This window comes from Schistocerca serialis, chromosome 5 (assembly GCF_023864345.2).
Source record: "Schistocerca serialis cubense isolate TAMUIC-IGC-003099 chromosome 5, iqSchSeri2.2, whole genome shotgun sequence".
Classification (NCBI taxonomy): domain Eukaryota; kingdom Metazoa; phylum Arthropoda; class Insecta; order Orthoptera; family Acrididae; genus Schistocerca; species Schistocerca serialis.
This window is the reverse complement of record NC_064642.1, coordinates 551,305,579-551,332,554: the sequence shown is the minus strand read 5'-3', so window position 1 is coordinate 551,332,554 and position 26,976 is coordinate 551,305,579. Positions and strand designations below refer to the sequence as shown.

The following is a 26,976-nucleotide window of genomic DNA, read 5'->3' as shown; positions in this document are numbered from 1 at the left end:
TGAAAGGAATGATAACATTTTATTTTGATTCGACATAGAACTTTTAAGTAGTTTTAAAAAATTGTACTGGCAAAATCAATATATCCTGCAGTATCATCCATAAGGCTCTGAACATTTTTCCCACTAACACAACTGTCAACCACTCTTAAAAAAAATATATATAAAAAATTACTCTTAAAATTGTCAGAATGCTCTGCACTCCTTTTATGAGATTCAGAGTCACTCATTTTGTCAGTCTTCATAATATGGCAAGCTACTGGTGACGAGTCATCATACCCTACTGAGCAGGTAAACGTTCTTTCACACTCCCATCAGCCATTCCAAAATATACCTTGGTTGCCATATTCACAAATAAGCCAGTCTCGACAACACCTAGAACAGAAAAATAGTTTAATCAAACACTTCTGTCTGATCCCACATAACATAATTCCCAAAAGTAGCATTTTACGACTAGCATAAGAGAATCTGACCATGTCTTCACAAACTAGGAACTGATGTCACATTTTAATCATAGCACAGGAAACCGAGCCATGTCACAGTTTTAACCACAGCATGAGAAACAGAGCCCCCTTTTCTGGAATATAAAAGTTACTACTGAAAAACTTGTTTTTTAATCACTAAAATATGTGGTTTTGAAAAAATAGAAGTTTAAAATGTCAAAAGAAGTCACATGTAATCTGGAAACACTGCAACAACAATACTACAAGAAAAGATTGCATTGAATGATGATTCTAGAGCACAACGAAAAGCAAAGAAAAGTATGGTAGTCTACATATGAAGCAGGGAAAAAATATATCAAATAGCAAAGAGGAAAGTGCGCAGAGATAAGTTAGTACCATGTCATGTCAGTTGGTATATGTAAAAAAAAAAAAAAAAAATTCAACACTGCATCAAGCACACACCTTGCAGCTTAATAGTCTTGGCCTTGGTGGTAGCTTCATCAACTGAGAAATTTGGACTTCTCCTTCCAGCACCAAAGCCTCAGTTTCTCAGAAGTGAGAAAATAGTTGATAGCATGTGCTTGTTTCTCTCACCTGTCTGGCTTTTCCTGATATATCTTCTCCTGTACACTTTATTTCGACTCCTGAAAGCCCCCTACCCCCTCCTCCTCTCCTATCCCTCCCCCATTCACCCCAATTTCTTTTAACACTGCTCCCTCTTGCAATTTCATTTTCACATTAAATACTCTTGCAAGTAGTGGTTCTACAGTTTACTGTTTCTTTTTCATAGTCCATCTTTGTATCATCAATATTTATATTCCCACTCTCTTCCTCCTTTGCTTACGAATCATCAACTGTGGTCTTCCAGTTCTAGCTTCTAAGGGTTTTAAAACTATCTGCTTCTGGCATTTTAGTGTCAGCAATTCTGTTTTTATGGATTTCTGAATAGTACAGATTCAATTAACAAAGTGCAACAAATAATGTGGGCAAGTTCAGCATGCACACCTCTTGAAACAAAATACTTTCAAGATCTCTCCTCATTTCCAAATGTGGAACAGTGTTACATTGTTTCTCAGGTATATTTTGAATAACTTCAGAGAGTTATTTGATAAATTTTACTGCCTTATTTCAAAAGTACTGATGATCTAATCAACATTACTAAACATCTTGCAGAAATTGAGCAGAGCCAAAGTAGGCTTTGACAGGTCACACATCTCTATCTACTTGCATCCCAATACACAACTTTGGTTTTCTATCACTGCTGGCTTCCAGCCTTTGAGCAATACTGACAACTCGTAATCTTAAGTATCTACCTTTTACCAAGGAAAACCACTTCCAGAAATCAATTATTTCTTCATTCCTACCAAATGCACACCTGGTCCCCATAGATACATTATTAACCATACCAAATTCCGCTTCTACATGACTTTTCTGCTCTCAAATGGAACTTCTGGTAGCATGCTTACCACCCAGGCCAGCTTCATATTGAGACAGAATTACTTAAATTTTTAGGTCTGTTCTAACAGGCACAAATATTGTTGACATGTGTTTGGGTCTTCTTTTTATTTTACTTATAGTGATAGCAGGCAATTACATTTGGAGTATTCCTCTGTGAAACACTGTTATTTTGAACAAAACTAAAAATATAGCCTGAGAAGGAATATAACATTAGAACTGCCAGCCAAACAGTTCCAAATCTCAGTACAGGAAAGACTCATCCATGCAAAATACAAGGGTTGGAACTTTAATAGTGGCAACTTTTTTTTTTTAAGCTCATACAAAATAGATACGTACTTCAAAGTTTTACTGACCTTCAAAGTAGTCACCAGCATTGCGTATAACACATTGCCAGCGATGTGGAAGTCGTAGGATACTTTAGCAGTGCAAGTTGTGTTGACAGTTGGAGCACCATGGTCTATTGCCTGACGAATTTGTAGCAGTTCTGAAGTGAATGCCGTGAAGTGTTTCCTTCAGTTTAGAAAGTGAGTTGAACTCACGAGGTCTTAAGTCGGGGGAGTGCAGTAATTGGTACAGCACTTAGCAGCCCTACCAGTCACAAATCAGTAACAGCTTGCACTACGTGCTTCAGCATTGTCCTGCAAAATGATGGTCAAGTCCTGCAGAAAGTGTCATCACTTCTGTCTCTAAGCTGGTCGTAGGTTGTGTTCCAAAAATGAACGGCATACAGACAGAAGTGACGACACTTTCTGCAGGTGTTGAGAATTCTTCCAGGTTGTATGGCTGTGGTCCATGGAATTCTTCTATCCCTGATGTTTCGTCTGAAGCTACGTTAGACATCGTCTTTCCAACTCGGCAAGACTCAGCACAACCAGGAGCACTTCCGAAGATGTCCAACGTAGCTTTAGATGAAACGTCAGGGATAGCGGAATTCCATGGGCCACGGCCGTACAACCCGGAATGCTGGTGACTACTCTGAATGTCAGTAAAACCTTGAAACATGTAAATTTTGTAAGAGATTTAAATAAATAGTTGCCACTATTAAAGTTCCAACCCTCGTATATATCGAAGATTGATTGTATTTTACATTGGCCAGCCACTGAAAGTGGAAAAAAGAAACGATTGAAAAATGTAGTGTTGTAGTGTTCGCTAGCTGGGAATTAACTTTTACTTTGTCACCGGGCCATTTGCTGGCCATGTTAGTTTTCGGCACTACATCTTCAACCTGCGAGTAGCCTGTTTTCAGTGGTACAGGCACTTCTCCTTCTAAAGTCTGTTTACAAGAATTGTAAGTGCATCACATGTTACGGATACTCCACTGCTGACAAACAATCTGCTGAGACCATGATCGCTACCAGGCACAACCAGGTGCGCCATCATCGCTCATGTGCAGTGCACGCTTCAGCAATGGTGACATTGCAATTGAGGGGACTAGTTTTCATCTGCGAGTCACATGCCCGTCAAGAGTTCGCACACATTCATCTGGCTGTTGCATATGTAAGTCACCGCCAGACATTTAGCATGCGGTTGTTCGCAGCTCTGGGCTTTACTTCCAGTGGTCCATACGTTAGAGTTCTTGCCAAGTTCCCACTGGACTCATGCCAAGCTTCTATCGAGTTCACACTGGGCACCAGCTGCATCCATGCTGCAGCTTCATGTTGGGCTCCCAATAAGCCCACGCCAACCTCTTCCTGCAATCCCACTTCTTCAACCTTAACAGCTGTCAGTCGACATGCAGCCTGGGGATTGCATCTGCACCACATCGTGATACCGCTCCAGCAGCCAGCAGGGATGGAATTTAACTAGTGGTACTTGTGCTTAGCAGTGACTGTTGCGACCAGCATCACTACAGACTTTTGATTGTGTTTTACTTGTATCTGATCAGGATGATCTTTTAGTGGTGTATTTCTAAATATGCATCAAGTTGAACCGTACTTAATTCTGTGGTTCTGTAATAAAGAGTACTGATATAATACCTAGGAATCATCACTCATGAATTATCAATTATTCGCCTCGAACCTTACAATAAAGGACATAAAACTTAGTGACTTGATTGACAGATGGAAGCAAAATGTCTGATCAGGCAGGAGCTACAGGAGAAAAACTGAACACAATCCATAATCTGTAATCAGACTGAAAAAAACAAAATACATCTTACCGGGAATCATTTTCAGGGTTGAGTTGACGGAAGCCCAATCGTATTTTCCCTTTTCAAACTTCCAGTCAAGAATAAAATTTCCATTGTCTGTGACCACAGGACCCTTGCAAACAAATGTAAACACTTCAGTACCATTCTACTTGAATCTGGTAAAATGTATTACAAGCAATTAAGGCATCAAACAGATCACACATTCAATGAAGAAAAATGTTGCTTCAATGGAAAGCTGGAAACTTCGCAGTGACTGTAATATAAGAATTCCATATAATATTTGAATGAAAATGGTTATCCAAGCTCATTAAATTATCTGACAATTTTATTTCCATCACTTTATTAACCATCAAAATCTGAAAAGGTGTGGTTGTGGCCGGGATTTGTGGACCACATGTCATCGAAATTAATACAATGCTCAACAATAATACATTTCTTTACAAACCAAAAAAGTAGAAGTTAGCACATGATTCAAGTAATTATGTTGTGTGTGACTTGAACTTGCTTGTCATCAATGTTAAGGAATTAACAAGAGGTGCTTGAGTAAAAAGTGAATATGAATCAAGTTGACAAAGTGGGAAGAAATATTTCACTTTAATGTTTCCTTGTTGACGTCAATAAAAAACTGAATTTAATCAAAGTGTTTTTAGCCTGCTAATGAATACATACTAGTGTAGTTGTCTGATGGTTTAACTTTTTATGGAAGACAGGTGAAAGTGGTGAACTTGGCAGTTTTGAAACAGATGGTGTTTTGGATAAACAATGACAGTTTAGTCATGAGAAGAAATTGATCAAATTTCTAAAACATCTAAGCTCCATCCATATGAATCTGAGTTCACCATGATACATGAGAAGAATGGATATGTTTAATTTTTGGTTATGCTAGTTTCATGGTTAGACATTCTATTTACCGCCTTCGCCCTCCCCACTCCCTGCTCAAAATCAAAGACAGTTTTGTACCTGCTGCTGCTGCTCAGCTGCCTCAATACTTTGCAGCCTAGGAGTGTTCTCAGAAACTTAGTTTACACCATGCATGTTGTACCACGGTATATTGGCAACTCCCTATATAACCTGTTACAGCCTCAGTCTGTATTTTAAAAAATTGGACATGTATAATATCAGATCAAGAAATCTCTGTCACAGTTAACCTGACATGAGCATTAATTATTACTCTGGTATCAATCCTTCATTGTCCTTGAAAACAGCTGCAGATGCTCAGCTGAAATTTTCCATGCAATGGTGTTGAATACTCAAAAAAGGTTTGCATATTTTTAAATAGGTGAACATGGTATGATACTTCACAATCCTCAACTCTGGGATTTTTTTTTAAATTTCTTAATGCACAAGTGATAAAATAGCAAACTGAACAATGGAAAGTCCAGGACAGAATATCAACAATATTGAGAGAGAGAGAGAGAGAGAGAGAGAGAGAGAGAGTGTCTCCAGCCAGTGTGGCCTAAGTGCAGACTGCAACTGATGTGAGCAGTAATCCAATGATGGTGATGGGAGTAAGGAAGTGGCGTAGGGCAGGATAGGTGTCTGAGAAAGATGATGTGTTGTCCATAGAGTGCAAGGACACGGAGGGGACATGATAGGGCCATCAGATGCAGTCAGGAGGCTGTGCTGGGGAGGGGGGTGGGAGTGGGGGTTGGAAAATAGAGGAAGGAGAAGAGAGAAGTAGAGAATGAGAGAGACTGTGAGTTCATTGGCGGAATAGGGTGTGTGTATAATGCTAGAGTGGGAGTGTGGAAGGGGACAGGTAAGTGGAGGACAGGGGCTAGCATAGGTTGTGGCCAGGGGAGTTACAAGAACAAAGGCTTTGCTGTAGGGAGAGTTGCAGGCTTTGCAGTTCAGAAAAGCTGGTATTGGTAGGAAGGATCCAGATGGCACAGGCACGCCAAGCAACGTCACCGTTATAAGAGATGAAGTGGCCACGAAACTTCCTCCTCCAATAGCCCATCACATCGTTTGCTGTGTGGGCAGTTTTTCCAACTTGTTGGGACAAAATCTTTTCATACTACGATGTTTTCTTTTTAGTTCAGGAATTAAGAAAGTGTCCAACGTTCTCAAGTAACATTCTTGGTTTACTGGATCTGTTCGCCCTCCTTCCACAAAAAGTATGGCCTAGTAACACATTTATTTGTAAACCCACACTGTTACTTTGGAACAATGCATGGCTTGTTCATGTAACTCTTGTGGTTTTGTGTCTGACCAATAGTGAAAATTTTGTTTGTTAACATATCCTTCAAGATGGAAATGAGCCTTATCACTCTTTACAAGAATTTTATCATCATCCATCAGATCACTAATTTGTTCCAAAAATCTCTGACGATTAGTGTAGTTATGAGGTTTAAGCTTTTGAACAATTGCAGTTTTACACAGGTGAAGGTGTAGTTCCTCATGCAGTATTCGGTCAGACACTGAAAGAGCAGCAACTTGTCTACGCAGAGGTCAATGCGGGCTAGTCGGCATGGTTTGCCTCACACGCTCAATGTTGTCTGGTGTTCTGATTGACCTCAAACATCCTTTAGGCTTTTGTTTTAATGTTGAACTAGTTGATCTGAAGTTCTTGACCCACAATTTAAACGTGTTACGGGATGGAATTTACCCCTAATACTCACATGAAAATGTCTGCGAAACTGACGTTGTGTGACAACAGAACACGTGATGCTCACTGGATCACTGCTCCAGGGCAACTGAGACTGCCTCGAGTAACCTGGATTATGCTATGTTCCCCTCCAGCCCCCTCCATGTGACTGCCATAATGTGCATAAATAAAAACAGTCCGGTATTTCTGCCACTTCCGTTGTTTCCCAAGTGATGAAGGGACATGTTTACCTATAGAAATGAAATGGTTCAACAAAAGAAAGCATCTTCATAATACCACAAGGAATGAGATATGGAAATTGGGGTGAGGGGAGTGTAAGGTGGGAGGGAGAACAATGACTGCTGTAAATCATTAGCTGGCATCACAACATGTCTTAAACATATAATAAAAGAAAGTGGTTCGTTGTTAAGTTAGTAGCCCTACATGGTTTAAAAAAAGGGGGAGGGAGGGAGGCAGGGAGGGAGAGGGGAGGGAGAGGCAGGGAGGGAGAGGGGAGGGAGAGGGGAGGGAGGGGGAGGGAGAGGGAGAGAGAGAGAGAGAGAGAGAGAGAGAGAGAGAGAGAGAGAGAGAGCGCATTAAATATGTTTCCAAACATAATGAAATACATTTTTTGTAAGAATGATACATATAATTTTTATTTTACTTACAGCTTTTGCCTTTGCCATTCTCAATTCTGTGGGACCGCCATAAAGTTCAACTATCTTTTTTTGGATAGGAACATAGGCCATGGGAATAACTTCAATTGGTATTCCTTTATGATACTGGTCTCCCAAGTTACTGGAGTCTTTGCTGAAAGACAGTTTATTTTAATCCCACTTAGTCCTTACAAATGACTTGGAAAAACTTTAATATCTAAACTAAATTTAAAGTTCAATGGACTCGATTCATTACAACTATTTCCTTTTCTTTCATACACTTTCCCATACCTTATGAAATTTTCACTTGAGACAGGCAGTGATGAAAAGAAACTCAGAAGACCATATTGTAAATTGTTATGGGGAAAACAGATATATATATTTTTTAAAAAAGGGACGAAATATTATACTGCTGATTCTTTTCAAAATAAAACCAGCAAGGACACAGAATGAAAGAAAACAGTACAATACTTGTGGCGGATGAGTGATATCTTAACATGCATCCAGTGTACCTCTTACACCTACTGCTAATGGAATGTAAGTGACTGAGAGAAAAGACTGCCACCTACTTTTAAGAAATACATTTTGTTAGACAGACACATAGCCTTTGAAACCTACATTGGCCTTCACAGTGTGTATGGCGAGGAGAAGGGAGTGGGGAAGGAAAGATTTTCTGCACGTGTATACAGGTATATGTTCCTACACTGTAAACTCTGCTTCTTCTCTGAAGTAAAATTAATGTCGAACAGACAATCTCACCACTTTTTTTGGGAGCAAGGTGATAAGTTCTAGGACTGATAGTCAAAGACTCGTTTTGGATAAGAAGAAATCCATTATCTTCCTGATGTGCTCTTCATCTGGTTTTATATGCTGTATTCAATGTTTCTGCAGTGAACAGAATCCATCCTGAAGTGCTATTCTGGAAGTTCAGCAAAATACATATCTACAGCTACCACAAGCTACTCACTGGATCCAAAATATATTCCAGACAGAAATTTCTTTAGAGAAGGTGGATGGGTGCCAAACAGTCTGATTAAGGTGGCAGCTTCAACATTTCATATTTTAAAACCCTAAGATTCCTGTTAGCAAAGCACTTTTGTGAGTAGGTGCATAGTCGTATATCTCTTACAAGTATTCCACCCGATGACATCATATATTTCTTTCGAGATGCATCTTCAACTGCCAGTCCTCAGGATTCTTATTGTGCACTTTATCGATAATTCACTCTCATATCCTTTATGTAGATCATCTTCAAGAGACGTATGACTATGTTTTAATTACCTATCCATTCCTTAATTGTTGAACATGAAAGAGCAGGTTCCTTGTAAACCTTCATGATGTTTGTATGAATTTGCACTGCAATGGAAATCCAAAACAAATTAATTTTACAATATTACAGTATTCTTTGTTCATCCCTTTGAATTACTTCACAGACCAAGTTGACACTTTACTTACATTGCTGTGCAACATGGACCATCATTACAATAAATGAATATTCCCTGGGTATCAGTTCTATCTATGTGAAAGGTGAGAGCTTTTCACCTTGAGTCCTTATGTGATTGATGTTTCCCACTCACTATTTTGCTTTAATGTTAAGAGCTTATATGTTCTTAAATCATAATTTACATTAATGGCATAGTAAGAGGAAACACACATTTTCTAACATTACTTACGTGTAATCTGCTATAACAATGAATTTTTGGGCGCAGGAAGCTACAATTTTTTCCTGCGTTAAGCAACCCCCTCCACCTTTGATAAGAACCAAGTCAGCATCCACTTCATCAGCTCCATCAATAGCACAGTCCAACTGAAAGATATAAATGTTTTGCAATATATTGATATATTATCCATAGTTATGGTGTTATCAAGTGGTAGTTTGGCACTGGAAGCAATACTTACCTTTAATAAATACCAGAATAATAATATTCAAAATTCATTGTTTCACACAAAGGTAAGATATCACTAGTTACCATTAAACTCAACATGATGAGAGTGTTTATATACTCACTTGTACCAAAGAAAAATTCAGTTAAGAAAACTACCAAATATGAGACAGATTTACTTTTCTTGTCATATTTCTTATTTGCACTGTTCGTCTCTTCTCCCCATAATCTAACCTTTACTTCTTACTCTTTCATTATCATCTTTTAGACCGGAGCTGGCACAGTTCTTACCAATGCATCATCTTTAAACTCCTCCTAACACCTCTTTGTCTAGCCTTGTTCCCACAACAAGGGGTCTCTCTCATCCTGGGGTCCAAGTAACCTGCCTTTCCTATCCCTCTCTCCTCCCTGACAAAGGAACTATTAATTCCAAAATATACAAAAGAAATCCTGCCAGAGGAACATCCACAAATGAGCTTTATGGCAAAAGTTGAAAATATTGCTTCAGTTGTAAGATTCTTTTTATTTTTCAGCCGTTAATATGTGACTGGTTTTGGGCTCTTACATGCCCATCATCAGGTGTTATACTGACAATAAACGAGAGACCAGAGCTAGTACTAGCTTTCATACACAATAACATACATAAAAAAGCAAAACAAAAGTTCCATATAACATTTTAGAAAACAGCGGTCGGGCTAGGTGCATTAAAAGTTAATGGCAAAGTGACGCCCGAAAATACTACGGATGACTGCCTGGGTAAATAAATGTGCAGTGAACACCATGACACTTAGACTTTGTGCTGTGACCCTGAGAGCTGTGGAGAATGAGTACAGGACACAATGTGTCACCACCAAGGGCAGAGCATGGTGTAGCATACACAAAGAGGGAAGCAAACTGGTAAACTAGAGTGGCAAAAGTACTGCCTTCTGTTGACCAGAAGAACAATGCAGGACCAACTAGCCCGGCTGTTCACAATTTGAATTAGTGATTTACATTCAAAACGGAAGGAAAAAAATTTACATACAACGTTACACCGAAAGTGCTAAAAGAACATTATGAGTGGTAAGGAAACACATTGAATATGGCAGTACAGAACTTTAGTAAAAATAACTGAGAGCCAGCAACATAAAATTTATGTATAAATCATCAAGCACAATGAAAATTTTTCCCTTTCCATGCCTGTAATTTGATGTGACCTTCCACTTTTGTTCAGCAGCAAGGTGCTTTTTAATAGGAGTGGCACATATGTATCTTCTTTTAACTCAGGTCTGTGGCATGTTATTCAATGTGTTTTACAATTTATACATAAATTTTATGTCACTGGCTTCCTGTTAGTTTTACTACAGTAATGCCCTGTTCAATATGTTCCTTTACCACTCATAATGTACTTTAATGCTTTTCATGTAACTTTCTATGTGATGGGTTTTTCATTTTGAATATAAATCACTAATTCAAATTGTGAACAGGCTGGGCTAGTTGGCCCCATTTTGTTTTTCCTGTCGACAATCAGATGGCAGTACATTTGCCACTCTGGTTTACCAGTTTGCTTTCCCCTTCGTGTATGTAACTCTATACTCTGCTCTCACTGGTGATACATTGCATCGTGTACGCATCCATTGTGGTGCTTGGGGTCACAGCACAGAGTGTAAGTGTCCCAGTGTTCATTGCGTATTTCTTTATCTAGGCAGTCATCTGTAGTACTGTCTGGTGTCACTTGGCCATTGACTTAGGTTTCACTGCACCTAGCTCAACCACTATTTTCTAAAATGTTATATGGCACTCGTTTTTTGTTTGCTTGCACAACTGCATGAAAAAAATATTATTAGCTTTGGTCTCTTGTCTGTTTTCACCTGATGATGAGCATGTAAAAAACCAAAACTGACAGTGTTTTAACAGCTGAAAAATAAAAAGAACCTTACAACTGAAGTGGTATTTTCAACCTCTGTTCAAAAATATAGATAGTGTGTAACTTTTACTTTTGTTTGAGTTTACTCGCAGTACTATACATTTTGTCTCCTGACAATAAGTACTGGTCTGTTATATACATACCGAGCTTTTTGATTGTCAGATTGCTAACACCCTCATTTTTTATTCAGCAATTTGGAAAGTTTATTGAATACAGAGAAAACAGGGATCTAACTCAAGATTTGAATTGACAAATATTTTAGCCATCATGTCCATGAGGACATACAAAATCTCACAATTGAGGTAATTGTGTACACGGATTTCAATAATTTTTTAAACTATATTTCACAAAGAATATTTTGAAACCAAATAAATAGAAGCAAAGGTATAATTGTCTTCTTTTCTATTAATAGCCAATACATTAGCTCTGGCATAAAAGGCACTTACTTTGGGATGAGTTTCTAGATCTCCAAGTCGTAGCTGATTTTCCAATATCAACTGCCTTGCTTGGAATGATGTTGGTACACATGTGACTTCCAGTTTTTCATTGCGAACTCTCTCAGCTAAAATAAACATTTATGCTTATCACAAGAACAGAAGTGAATCAACAAGTAACATAAAATAATAAAGACATTATACTGTGTCTTGAGAAGACTAAATTAATAAGTGCATTTCTCTTAACAGACAGTGACTGTAAACGTCATGACAGAAACGGTTTCCCACACACATTTCACTAAGTGTTCACAATAACCCGTTTTACTGGTTGTAAAGGGTTCTTTTCAAGAATTTTAATCTGCTACTTTATTAAGGTTTTGTGATTTTGCAGCATGACAGGAAAAGCTCATCTGAAGGTCTTAATTTATTTACTTATTCAGCCATTTGATGTATTCAGTTGATACATACATCATTATATATAGGCCTTGACATTATGATCATACAATGACAACAATTACAATTTACTGAATCTATAGCATATATTACAGCATAATACATATCTTTACACCTTATTTAGTTCTTCCTTACAGTATATGACTGATTCCAGTATGTTTAAATTTACACACACACACACACACACACACACACACACACACACACACACACACACAGGAGTAATGTCACAATTTGTGAAGTGATTCTACAGATGAAAATAAACCAAAAAGGTCCTATGAACATGTGTCCAGTTTTTGATCTGGAGTGGGTTAAGACTACACTCATCCACAAATGAATGTAAAGACCAGTGTGAAACTTACTTACCAAAATGCTGCTTAGGCAGTGTGGTGGACAGAATATTAGTGGGACAGGTGACTGATCCATCCTAAAAGAGATATGAGGGCTCTCCAACAGATGGCAGCACTGTGACATAGCATCGAGGCAACAGCTACAAGTGTACCCAATGCACAATCATGGGTTGGATCAGTCAGCAGTCATGAGGCCATGTATGTGTCGTGCTTGAGTGTTGTTTCATTCAACAAGTCCATTGTGTCCATGAATAACAACATGCCATATACATTCATCCTTCCAGAATAAGGAGATATGTTGTTTGTGTACAGGTACTGCAACAGCAGTGTCCGGGTGGCTGTGACAGAGTACCAGAGACATTTCCCTGCTAAACAAACCCCCTGTGCCAGGGTATTTCTCAGGGTTTTGCAAACATTGCATGAATCCGGAATACTATCCAGTGCACTATCACAGTGAGAGGTTGTCCCGTCAGTTGAGGAAAGGGAAGATATTACTGCAAAGGTACAATGGAGTCTCACCATCAGTACATGGCGCATTAGCCGTCTGCTCAATATTCCACAAATGCGAATGTTGCGTAAGTTACACTCTTGAGGGTTTGCACCCATTCCATGTGCAACCCACGCAACTGCTGCTCACAGGTTTCTCAATAAGCAGACAACAGTTCTGTGTATGATTGGCTGTACACAGAAAAGTTAAGAGCAATACAGTTCATTTACAGATGAGGTTACATGTACACAAAATAGTATCATGAACACACAATTATCACACATGGGCGATAGAGGCTCTACATGACACTAGGGTAACAAGAATCCAGGTCAGGTTGTCAGTGAATGTCTGATGTCGTAAGACTGATGACCTGGTGAAAGGGCCTGTGTTGCTGCCAAATCACATGACAGCAGCAGCAGCATACATACATTCATTTCCCGATAGAAGACCTACCTGCACTTTTGGAAGACGTGACATTAGAGCACTGATGGCAAATGTACCTGCAACATGATGGATCACTGATACACTGTACCAGACGAGTATTCCAGTATCTGAATAACACATATGCTCAACAGTGGACTGGCAGTGGCAGACCCATTAACCGGCCTGCCAGATCACCCCACCTGACACCATTAGACTTCTGTTTACGGGGGGCTTTAAAGGGGGATGTGTATGTCACAAAGGTTGATACATGTGAAGAACTTGTCATCTGCATCCGCAATGCTGTTGCCTGTAGAGGTGATGTTCCATATGCAACACAGCACACTCTCCTACATGTTGACAAGTGTGCTGAGGTGGGTGGGGGACCTTTTGAACACATCTTGTAGGATGGATCAGTCATCTGCCCCACCATTCTTCTGTTCACCACAGTGCATATACAGCATTTCAATAAGTAACAGTCATGCTTGTCTTCATAATCATTCATGGATGTGTGTAGTCTTCAACCTGCTCCAGTTCCGTAATGATAAAAAAAAAAAATCAGACGTGTGCATAGGCCTTTTTTTGGTTTATTTTCACATGTAGAATTACGTGATCTTTCCCCTGAATCACTTCCGTTTTCTTGCTTTTGCTTGTGGCATATTCCTAGATTGTCCTTGTAATAATCAGAAAATTCAGTTAAGGGACACAATAGATTTTTCTCTGGTATTTCTTTGACTGTGTGATTGAAAGCATCAATATTCTTTACTTTGATTGATATTGTTTAGAAGGCAATTGAATAGGTCCATTCCCATGTATGTTACACTTTTCTCACAATGACTTGTCCTGTGTTGGATTTTCTCAGTTTTCAACAGTTTCTTGTTTCATATTGATGAACCTCTGCATTTCTCTTAAAATTATTTAATGTTGTTCTTAGTATGTACTAGTGTTACACTTACACACACACACACACACACACACACACACACACACACACACACACACGTTACTGTTAGAATATTTTATTAGCTTAAATTTTGGCCGGTGTATGGCCCTTTTCTGTATGATGAACTTCTTCTCATTTACTGAGCTTTCCCACAGTTCATTTCCATATGACATTCTGGATTAAAAGTGAGAAAAGTAAATCATTCCAATGACTTAAATACTAACAGTTTGGCTAACTTCTGTTGTGCACAGCAGTACAAATTTAATTTACTGTTTATGCTCTGTCCATGTTAATCTATCATCAAGCGAAGACCCAGAAATTTTACCCAAGGTACTTGATCAAGTTTGTTCTCCTTGATTTTTAGCATTAACTCATTATTTTTTGGTCAATTGTTTCTAAAGCTTATGATTTTTAAAAAAAAATCTATATCAGTTTATTGTTTCTAAACCAGTTATCGAGTCAATGTAACACTTTCAGCTCCAAGTGCAGCTTGTTCTAGATCCACCCTCTTAATTAAAACATTTGTGTCATCCACTAAACAGTATGGATTTCTGTTGTATTTCATGAGAAAGGCCATTAATATATACCAAAAACAGCAGTGGCCCTACACACTTCCCCGAGACGCACCAGTTAGGATCTTCCCCATGTCTGAGTAGTATTTATTTCTCTCTTCATCTAATACTTCTACTTTTTAGTATCTGTTCATTAAGTAAGATTTTATTACTTTGAATGCAATACCTCTCACTCCATAGAATTTTAGAACCTTGTGATCAAGTAAATCAAAAGCTTTTGATAGGTCACATACTATCCCAATTATTGATTCTTCCCTGTGAAGTGTTTGTAGCACATTGTCCACAAGTTCACGTGTTGCTAAAGCAGTGTATTTATTTTTTTGGAATCCAAGTTTGGTTGGTTGGTTTAAAATGGGAGGGGAGGGACCAAACTGCGAGGTCATTGGACCCTTGTTCCCAGTAGAACAATTAGTCAAGGGAAAGAAGAAAACAAAGAAGACGTATGGAACAATAACAAGAGAAAGGAAGGAACAGAAGGACAACAAAAACTACAACGGACAAAACACAACAAGAAAACCACTGAGAAGCGCAAGAAACAGGAAGAAGAGATTAAAAACAAGAAAGCAGATTACCTTGGCTGGCTCACCATGAGAATAAAAGGGAGAAGCCAGCCACTATGCAACACATTAAAACCTCCACCCTAAAAGTCCTGGATTGGAGGACACAGAGGGACAAAGGACATGCTCTAAAACTCAGATCAAATGATAAAACCCACCCTCACGAATAAAACATAAAATTAAAGCTGCTGTTGAGGCACTGTCACCCAACACTGAAGGAGGGTGCTGGGAAAGTTAAAAGTCCGCTGCAGAGTGGTTAAAAGCAGGCAGTCCAGCAAGAGGTGGAGGACTGTCATTGGGAGCCACAGCAACAGGTCCTCGCGATGGAGGGGGTAAGCACGTGTGTGAAATGTATGGCTAATGTGGAGGCGACAAAGGACAACTGATTCCTCGTGAGAAGCCGGCAGGGAAGACCTCCATACATTCACAGTCTCAATGACATGCAATTTGCTATGCATACTGTTATACCACTCCGTCTCCCAAAGCCAAAAAACCCTGCAGTGTAAGACAGAATGTAGGTCAGTTTCAGAGATGCCCATCTCCAGAAGCAGTTTCTGCGTAGCCTGTTTGGCCAGTCCGTCAGCAAATTCGTTGTCTGGGATTCCGACATGTCTTGGGGTCCACACAAACACCACTGAACAACTGGACCATTCAAGGGCAGAGATGGGCTTCTGGATGTTCGCTACCAAAAGATGGCGAGGGCAGCACTGGTCGATAGCTTGTAGGCTGCTCAGGGAGTCAGAACAGAGAAGAAACGACTCACCAGAACAGGAACGGATGTACTGAAGTACACGAGATATGGCCACAAGCTCTGCAGCTAATACACTGCAGCCAGCAGGTAAGGAATGCTGTTCAATATGGCCTCTGTGGACATAGGTGAAGCCAACATTACCATCAGCCATCGAGCTGTCCGTGTAAACAACTCCAGAGCCCCGGAAAACATCAAGAATCGAGAGGAAGACACAGCGGAGAGCGGTGGGGTTAAAGGAGTCCTTATGGCCATGCAGTCAAAGCTGTGGTCGAGAGGTGTATGTGAATGGACCTCAAGTAGAAGTGGTAAAGGGAAAGACAGGATCACACATGAACCACAATTGTGAACCCTGACCTGGGCCGGCAATGCGAGAATATGTGCAAAATAACTGGCGAGCATTTGTGCACATTGGATTCACAATAGAGGGACTCCAGCCTCCACCAGGACATTGGTCACCGGATTCATTCTAAAAGCTCCCGTCGCTAGGTGAACGCCACAGTGGTGCACTGGGTCAAGTAAACGCAACGCTGAGGGTGCCACCGAACTGTAAACAAGACTCCCATAGTCAAGGTGGGATTGAACAAGGGCTCTGTAGAGCTGCAGCAGCATAGAGTGATCTGCATCCCAGTTGGTGTCGCTAAGGCAGCAGAGGGCATTGAGGTGCTGCCAGCACTTCTGCTTAAACTGAAGAAGGTGAGGTGGCCAAGTCAATCGGGCACCGAAAACCAGTCCTAAGAATCGATATATCTCCACTACAGTGAGTGGATCGTCATTAAGGTAAAGTTCTGGTTCCAGATGAATGGTATGACGCCGACAGAAATGCATGACACATGATTTCGCAGTTGAAAACTGGAAGCCATGGGCTAGAGCCCATGACTGCGCCTTTTGAATGGCTCCCTGTAGGCACCGCTCAGCAACACCATTACTGGAGGAGCAATACAAAATGCAGAAGTCATCTGCATACAGAGAAGGGGAGACCGACGGTCCTACAGCTGCTAATAAGCCATTAATGGCCACTAACAATTCTCCTGAATAAAGGGGGAGCTATGGGAGGCACGAAGTTGGACATGGAAAGTATGGAGCAACAAGAAGTTTTGGATGAAAATCGGGAGCAGGTCCCAGAGACCCCATTCAAACAATGTGGCAAGGAGATAATGTCGCCAGGTCGTGCCGTATGCTTTACGTAAGTCAAAAAATATGGCAACCAGGTGTTGGCAACTGGAAAAGGTTGCTCGGATGGCAGATTCGATGGACACAAGATTATCAGTGGTAGAGTGACCCTGGCGGAAGCCACCCTGGCACAGAACCAGTAGGCTGCATGACCCCAGGACCCAACCCATCCCAACCCAACCGCCGACACACCATACGTTCCAGCAGCTTACAGAGAATGATGGTGAGACTGATGGGCCGATAGCTATCCACATAGAGCAGATTTTTACCGGGTTTTAGCACTGGAATGATGGTGCTCTTCTGCCATTGCGATGGAAAGACGCCATCGCGCCACATCTGGTTGAAGATGACAAGGAGATATTGCTTGTAGTCAGACGAGAGATGTTTAATCATCTAACTGGGGATCCAATCCAGCCCAGTAGCTGTGTCGGGGCAATGTGCAAGGGCCCTGAGGAGCTCCCACTGTGTAAAGGGGGCATTATATAGTTCACTGTGGCGTGTAGTGAATGAGAGGACTTTCCTTTCCATCCACCATTTGAAGGTGCAACAGCTGCGGGGTAGTTCTCTGATGCAGAAGTTCAAGCATAGTGCTCAGCAAAGTGCTCGGCAGTCACGTCTGCATCGATGTTAACGCCAGGGACATCTGGTACCCAAAAAGACATCTGATCTTTGTCCAAACTTGGGAAGGTGGTATATGGCACCCAATGCTCAACAAGTACATCTCCCAACACTCCTGTTTCCATCATTTTATAAGTAGGTGAAAGCAGGCACAGAGCAGCTTAAAGGCTATTAGGTGCTCTAAGGAGGGTGCCACTTATGTCGCTGTAGAGCTCACCCATGCTCTTTAATTGCCTCAGCGACTTCTGGCGACCACCAAGGAACTGTCTTTCACTGAGGGAACCCCAGAGAACGAGGGATCACGTTTTCTGCCGCAGAAATGATCACTGTAATGACCTGCTCAATCACAACATTGATGGCACCATGTGGGGGTGATTCAACGGTGACAGCAGAGGTCAAGGCTACCCAGTAGCCTTGTTTAAAGTCCATCTGCTAGGCGTTCGTGGGCACGATGCCGGGGGAGTGACGGGAAGATGGGGAAGTGGTCACTACCACACAGGTCATCATGTGCTCTCCAGTGGATAGATGGGAGAAGTCCTGGGCTGCAAATTGATAAATCAATGGCCAAGTAACTACCATACTGAAATGTGTGGTGGCCCCAGTATTTCAGAGGCAGAGGTCCGAGTTGGAACAGTAAATTTTCGACATCTCTGCCATGGCCAGTGAGCATGGTGCTACAACACAATACATTCAAGGGTACCGCACCATCTGGAGGGTGATATACATTGCAGACAGTTATTTCCTGCATCGTTCATATCCCGATGGCCATAGCTTCAAAGGGAGTTTGAAGGGGCACAGGTTCACTACATACTGAGTTCAGGACATAAGACGCAAACTCCACCTGACACACTATTATATTCGCTATGGTTCTTGTAATATCCCCTGTAGCTCCAAAGGGCAGTGGTCCGCATTCCTGAGAACCAGGTTTTCTGGTGGCCAATGTAGAAAGCAGGTGTAAAACTTAACAGTGGCCGTAGCTCAGCCACGTGGTGGAAAAAACTGCCGCAATTCCACTGTAGGATGACATGATCGTGAGACTGGGAAGGCATGAAACACTCAATGAGGCAGTCTACACCTCAGGGTCACCTGCTGTCACCGACTTATATTCTGAACAGGCTATATCCATAGTGTCTGAGGGTCTGGCAAGATCTAGGTCCTCAGCGGACGTCAGACTCTTCACCTCATCCTCAGACGCAGAGCTTGTAGGCAGCAATGGTGAGGGTGCCACTGCAATTCCCTTGGTTTTGGGGGTCTTCTTTCTGGATTTGTCTCACTGATTCCTGGGTTTCTCTGGCTGGGAGGGCTTCACTGATTCCATCTCTGGGACGGAGGATAATCGTGAAGCCCTACGACCAGCTGCTTTTGGGCACTTCAGCCAATGGCACAGGTGTCATCTTTCCCATTAGCAGAAACCTGGGAAGGGAGTGACCCAGAAGACCCCTTCCTAGCAAGAGGAGCCAAAGAAGACTTACGCTTCTCCACCTGAGAAGTGGGGACTGGTGTCCGCGGTGGTTGGGGGAACAGTGCTCCCGAAGTAGGTAGTGCGGGAGCAACAAGGAGGGAAGTGCCCTCCCACCATCAAGGGGGCAGGCATAGTCTTCCGGCTCTGAGAGCCGACTGGAACTCGCAGAACTGATGGGGCTACAACTGTTTTTGTAGCAGCAGCATAAGAGGAGGTCACAGCCACAGGATGTAGGCGCTCGAATTTCCTCTCAGCCTCAGTGCAGGTCAGTCTGTCCAGGGTCTTGTATTCCATCATTTTCCTTTCTCATTGTAAAATACTGCAGTCTGGTGAGCAAGGGGAATGAGGCTCTCTGCAGTTGACACAGATGGGAGGCAGGGCACATGGAGTATTGGGATAGCATGGACGTCCACAATCTCGACATGATACGGCCAAACTTCCAACACTTAAAAGTACCACATTCGGGGAGGGATATATGACCTGACATCACAGTGGTAGACCATCACCTTGACCTTCTCGGGTAATGTGTCATCCTCAAAGGTCGAGATAAAGGCACCGGTGGCAACCTGATTATCCCTCGGACCCCGATGGACAAGCCTGATGAAATAAACTACTCGCCACTCTAAGTTGGTGTGCAGCTCATCGTCAGACTGCAAAAGAAGATCCATGTGGAATATAATACCCTGGAACATATTTAAGCTCTTATGAGGCACGATGGTAACAGAAACAGCTCCCAGCTAGTCACAAGTGAGTAATGCCTGTGACTGGGCAGAGGATGCCATTTTTATCAAGACTGACCCTGACCGCATTCTGGACAAGCCCTCCACCTCCCCAAACTTGTCCTCTAAATGGTTTACAAAATACTGAGGCTTTGTCGAGACAAAGGAGTCCCCATCAGCTCTCGTACATACACAAGGTACTGGGGCGAATAAGGTTCGCTGCTATCCTTAGCCTGGTGTTCCTCCGACGGTGTGGCCAGGGAGGGGAACGATTTAGGATTGTACTTCCTTGCATTGTACTGAGACTTGGAACGCTTAGAGACTGCTGGCGTTTGATCACCTGCAAGTGATGACGTGGCACACTTCGTCGCACATCATCCACCCTGATGCCACCCACTCCAACCAGGGACCCTTCCTATGGGCGCAGCGCAGCCACAGCAAAGGTCACCTGGCAGGATGGCCATTGTCGGGAGTCCCGATATCCACGTTGACAGGAATCTACTCCATGGTATACATGGGGAATTCAGGGCGCAGGCATCAGCAGAGTGATCCCTGTGTAGTCAGGGGGCTACAACCAACAGGGTACACAGCAGCCCCACCACAACGGACTGGCTACCATGCTGGATATGATGTGCAAAGAATTCCACGTTTATCTTCGGTGCAGAAAATGACACTGCATAGTGGGTAGAAGAAAACGCACCCAGGAAGTTGTCCTCACCCAAGAGATGGAGGATGAGCGCGACTGCAATGCCACAATGAGAAAGTGGGCTAAAGATCTCAATGCATGATGGACACGATGCACCATGTAAGGTGCCCTTCCCCAGTCGGCTCGTTCTTCGGGAAAATAGTGAAAAATCGAGGTCAAACCCTACAGGGGACCATCACATAAAGGCCAAAAGGTGTGAGACTCCTTTTAGTCACCTCTTATGACAGGTAGGGATACCTCAGGCCTGCAGGGGGGGGGGGGGGGGGGGGGATCCAAGTTGCTTTCTGGTTAGGATAGCTTATTAATCTATTTTAAAGAATGTGTTCAAAGATTTTCGACACTACTGGCATAACACTAACAGGTCTGTAATTTTTGGGTTTTGTAAGTCACCTTTTGTACAGTGGCACTTCCCAAGCAATTTTTAAATTCTCTGGATACAGTCCTTCATTCCTTCTGTGAGGACTTGTTAATCATATTAATCATGGGTTTAACGATGTATTTGGATGAGATTTTAATAATCCCATTTGGGATACCATAGATGACTAACTTTAAGAAAGTCCAAGATCAGTAGATACTAAGAAAATACAAACTATCTACCAGCTCAGAGGAAGTCTAGTTAACATACGTACAAGTGATGAAGGTTTATTTTCAATCTTGTCTTTGCAGGATTTTATGTAACAGGTTCTCAGGTTCAAATACAAATTTTTATCAGAACTTGTCCAGAGACATATTCTGATACTTTGGAATCTAAGCGTATTATAGCATTTATTTTCTGAAATGCATTTTATATGCCAGATTTTGTACTTTTTCTTTGTGCAGATACCTCAAAACATGCAAGACGACAATTGAGACAGTAACTTTACTTTTTGAATTACTGCAGTTTTTGAGGAAACTTGTTTTGTAACAAGAAACAGATTTTGCACAATTACAGTCTAAGTCTAAGAAACAAAGTGCCTTTCAGGCTGGGATACATCTCTAGGTATGACAGAGTCATGTTAAAAATCACTCTCTCACATCACATGTACTTACAAGACAGGATAGCACATGTGAAAAATGACACAGGGCCACTCCATTACACTAAACTCTGTATCTTCATCACAATTGATTGAAAATGAAGAAAAGCATTTTCTTCAACATTAATGATGTGATCAAATTATCCAATCTCAGGAGTTAGCAACATCTATACAATAGCTATAGAAGGTCACAGAGCTTTAGATGTTTCATCAAAGTAATATAGTAAAATTTTATGTAACTTACCTAGCCTTTCAACTGCATACACTATAGTAGATCCACTTCCAACTCCAATAACTGATTTATCCTGCAATAATATAAACATCTTTGAGCTTCTCTGTTTCCATTGGACCAGTTGGGTGCAGAATATCATCAGATGCACATTACAATCACAAAATTTCAGTGGTACATGTGTATAGATCTGAAGCTGTAACCCATGATAGTCTTGAGCATTTAACTTTTTTTTTGTTTGTATATGGGACTGCCATTATCCACATATATTTCCCCAGCATGTCCTAGTAAAATTGAAAGTTAAAAATTCACAGTTTCAATTTTTTGTTGCCTTTACTGTTTTCAATACTTTTTTTTCCATTATATAGCAGAAATATGAGAGATGGGAGCTTCATTTGTAGCAATAAGTAAGTGCATGTCAAAGCTGGATAGTTGTAATTTTGAAATTATTAGCAAAAGATCTCTGCTATGAATCAACACAAACTACTGACGTCTTGGCATACCATGGGTTCTATTGATAGAAAGCATTAACTGAAACCTTCCAATTAATCATAGGCTTGGGCTATGCTGCAGATCAGTATGTCACTACAAATAAGATTCTGTATTCACATTTGTTGGCGTTGCCACCTCAAAATCATATTGCCATCTCACAACCTAATCTACACATCAAGCTACACAGCCGATCCAGATATAAGTAAAACCTACTTTAAAAATAAGTAAATAAAACTGCCAGTGTTCTGTTCTTTTCCTGTTTGCACGTGTATTATATTGCATGTCTCAAAATCAATGTGTCAAGGTATGAAGCCAACATCCAGTATCACTCTGAATAAGTCCATGGGTTACCAAATTGTAAAAAAAAGTTATTGGCCAACATTATTAAAACTTTCAGATTGGCAGGTCCTAATCAGCAGCAATGAGAATTCTTTATACCACTTAAAGAACAACATCTACATTTAGTTGTGAGTTCTTGTAAGCTACACATGATGTTACCAGCAAAGCAACACTGGTACACCGAGCTGAAAATTTAAACTCTTAGAAATTAAGCAGCCACTCATAAATATATGGAAACTTAGCTCAAAAGCCAGTTTATTATGGCTGAAATGAAGGAGAACTACAATATTTAAACTACGCATGTTGTCTCTCAAGAACAGCATGGAATATTCATGGTACTTTTCAAAAATCAATCTATAAGAAAGAAAATTTCTCTTTTTTTACAGTCAAGAGATGCTTTAGATATCAAAATGCAGTACTGTTGAAATACAAAGATTGATGCAGGTGCATTTGTGGACCTGGAAGGGAAGAAAGCAGAGAGTGGTAACTGTGTGGCAACAGGAAATTATGTTGCACATTGTCCAATGCAGATTCAAAACTGGGTGCTGATTAATTCATGATTAGTCTTGCTCTACATGACTGACTGAATGCAGTAAAGTGAAATTCTGATGTGCTGACAGACACTCTGCCAACTGATAAAGCTGTAGGCCTACAAAGAGTGCCTGTGGGTAACTGCACATACTAAATGCACAAGATTAGGTCTATGAATTGCAAAACTGCACTGGAGCAAAAAGCATGTTATTCTCCAATGAATACATGAATGAAATTGAGTTGTTCAGGAGCTGTGGAATAGGGAAGAAAGTTATTGGTTATAATACCCTCCAAAGTCCTACTTTGCATCAAGTGCGGTAAGTCCCAAAACAACTTCAATGCTCAGCTTTTGATTTCTTAAATAAGTCATTTTGGAAACAGATTGAGGCAGTTTATTATAAACAGTGCTCAATTAACATCGCCTTAAGCTGAAAACTCATACATATTTAGTAAGTATTTAAGAAAGATAACACATGATGACAGTACCTATAAATAGATTACATTTTCTTTAATCTCTGAACAGTTTACAAATCACTAATCAGTGTTTAAGTACTATTCACAGGAGAAACAGAAAAAGCTGCGTAAAGGGTCCATGTTGCATTTTTCATACTTCATGTCCAATATAAGTACATAATCTACATTAAAATAGACACCAGGGATTTTGCTATTATGTAATGTGTCTTTTCTGAACTGACCTAGTTTTTTGTTTTATATAAGAAAAGCCACTTAAATACGGTACAAATATATATATTAGGCTACACTGCAAATCAATCTCTTATTTTCGATTTATATTCACCGCTTTTGCCAATTGTCCCTCTCCAACCTATGACTTCAGGCTATGCTACAGACTAGTGAGTAGCTTTAGGTGATAAACGCCACTTGCAACAGCAACAAAAACATTGGTTCTATAAACATGACAATGTATGTACCTGCACAGAAATACTTTAGGCTACTGAAGATGACAATAGCTGTGGAAGCCCACACTTTCTTACATAAGAAATGTATCACAATTGTACGAAACTACTGCAGTCTTATGGCTACATAGGGGTGTGAATAAAAAGTCTGGGGCCTCTTGAATCATCCTGTAAACAAATTCCAGTGAAATTGTCATTAAGAAAACTACAAATGATCCAAAATTGTGCTGGAAGATTTCTTTGGGCTAATTTCTGTTTACCTCAGTGGAAGAGCACGATAATATAATTCATGACAATTATATTAAAATTGAAGAAGATGCCAAAGGGAAAATGATACAAATGGCAATGAATATATGTATTTTTCCTACATCTACATCCATACTCTGCAAACCACCGCAAAGTGCATGACGGGGGTATGAACTGTTGTACCAGTCATTTATTTATGGAGCATGAGAAAATGATTGACGGAATGCCTGTGTGCATGCTGTAATTATTCTGATCTTGTCCTCGTGATCCCTGTGTGTGCGATACATATTGGTTGTATTATATTCCTAGAATCATCATTTACAACCAGTCCATGACACTTTGTTAGCAGGCTTTCTTGGGATAGTTTACATCCATCTTTTACAGTCTGCCAGTTCAGTTTCTTCAGCATCAATGTAACTCTCTCCCACAGGTCAAACAAATCAGTGAGCATTCATTCACACTATGCTTCTCTGTATACGTTCCACATCCCCCTTTAGTGCTATTTGGTATGGGTCCCTCACACCTGAGCAACATTCTAGGATGAGTCATACAAGTGATTTGTAATCAATATCCTCTGTAGACTGATTGCACTTCCATAGTATGCAGCCAATAAATCGAAGTCCATCACCTGCTTTACCCACAACAGGGGCTATGTGATCATTCATTAGCAAGTTTAGTGCGATTAGTGTTTTAACATCCTGTCAACAACGAGGTCATTAAAGACAGAGCACGAGTTTGGATTAGGGAAGGATATCAGCTATGTCCTTTCAAAGGAACCATCCTTGCATTTGGCTGAAGTGATTTAGGAAAATTACAGAAAACCCAAATCAGCAAGGCTGGATGCGGATTTGAACCGTTGCCCTCCAAAATGCGAGTCCAGTGTGCTAACCCCTGTGCCACCTCACTTGGTATTCAATTTCATATCCTTGCGAAGTGTTACTCCCAGGTATTTGTAGAGTTGTCAATTCCAACTGTGATTCATTGATATTATACCTTTTTCATTTTGTTAATTGCACTGTTTCCAAATAGTACTACACATTCTTGAACTTAACATTAAGATCTAAATGTTGTATTTGTTGAAAATGCTAAGATACATTAAGCACAATACAAACAAAATATTTAAGTCAATCTACCTATATATATTAAGAATGAGGAGGATTGAGGGGGGGGGGGGGGGGCGAGTAATTTTATTGCAGTCGAGGAAACACTCCCCTCCTCTTCACCCACAGAAAACTAATTCTACATTCCACAAGTAAATAGTACATTCTGATTCTTCTCAATATTTTGACACTACCAATCTGTACGGCTTTTTGCTTCACTTATTTTGCTTGCTGGAAGGATGAAACAATTAGGCTGCTCGTCAAAAACGACTCTCTGTTAATATTTGGAACCCGTTTTGCTATATTTCTTAGTGAATACGTGAATAACAAGAATACATAAAAAAGCGCTATCTGGTTTTAAATATCATTACATTACGGCTCACTTTAACTTTGGATGTTTAACATGAGAAGAAGTTGCTACATTATAAGACGGTTAACCGTATCAACATTTCCCGTGATGCAAATTTCAAAATTAGAGATGCGATTTGGTACCACACGTACAAGGCACAGACGTTGTGTTAGTATGTCATTTAGTAACAACACATAAAAGAAACATACCCTTTGTCTTGGCTACAGCCAAAATACGTCGTCATGAGCACCTTATACTTAACCTATCGTCTGGGTTGTAAACTATAGCTTTACATGGATAAATATTTACGGGAGAAAGTATCACTTACTTTCACGTATTCATCCACTGCTTTAAAGGCTGCCGCTTGCTTTGCACTATCATGTGGTCCCATAATTCTTTTGTGAATCTTTCGTGCGGGGCAAAATCTGCTTATCCTTGGCCTTGGTAATCTCACTGTAGAAATGTATTCGCGCGCAGGTGGTATGCAACCCTTAAATATCTCTGCATGCCGGCCGGAAAACTTCCACTTCTTTACTCTCCACAAACACCACGAAGATGCCGTTGACATCACGCTATCTGTACACAAAGATATTATGAAAACGTATTATCAGTAAGGTCCAGCTGTTTAATTTTTCTGTACTGAAGTGGGCGTGACGTGTGCGTGTTAAACAGAACATTTAACTGCTCATGTCACGGTGTTTATGCCTAAAGAAAGCGATATGTGAATACATGCTAATGAATCAAGATCTTTAAGTGTGAGAAAGGCTGGAGTATAAGTAAAGGAAATCTGTAGGACTACAGAAAAACCGGCACCATTTATGACGAAATAGGCAATAACAATTCATATCTGTTTATCATAACTGGAAAAAAGTAAAAACGACCTAGACTTACTTCCTTGGAAGTCGGCCCTCTCTTCGTCACATCACAACAGTTGCGTTAAAAGCTATCACCTGTCAGAGTGCGTTGACCTTCCACTTATGCCGCTATTTACATTCCTCCAACGGAACTTACCCGCGTCAGTGCCTCTGTACCAGTAACTCGC

The 26,976-nt window shown here is 40.7% G+C and overlaps 1 protein-coding gene across 1 annotated transcript; it reads right to left on the bottom strand.

Moving 5' to 3' along the window:
- Positions 1-26,976, bottom strand: LOC126481544 (ribose-5-phosphate isomerase). Its single transcript, XM_050105373.1, has 8 exons — positions 26,826-26,976; positions 26,263-26,510; positions 21,979-22,039; positions 11,526-11,641; positions 8,964-9,097; positions 7,303-7,444; positions 4,057-4,159; positions 1-372 (listed from the first exon to the last, which is right to left on the bottom strand). Exons 2-8 carry the CDS (start codon positions 26,500-26,502, stop codon positions 278-280), a joined length of 891 nt encoding a protein of 296 aa, XP_049961330.1. The 5' UTR covers positions 26,503-26,510; positions 26,826-26,976; the 3' UTR covers positions 1-277.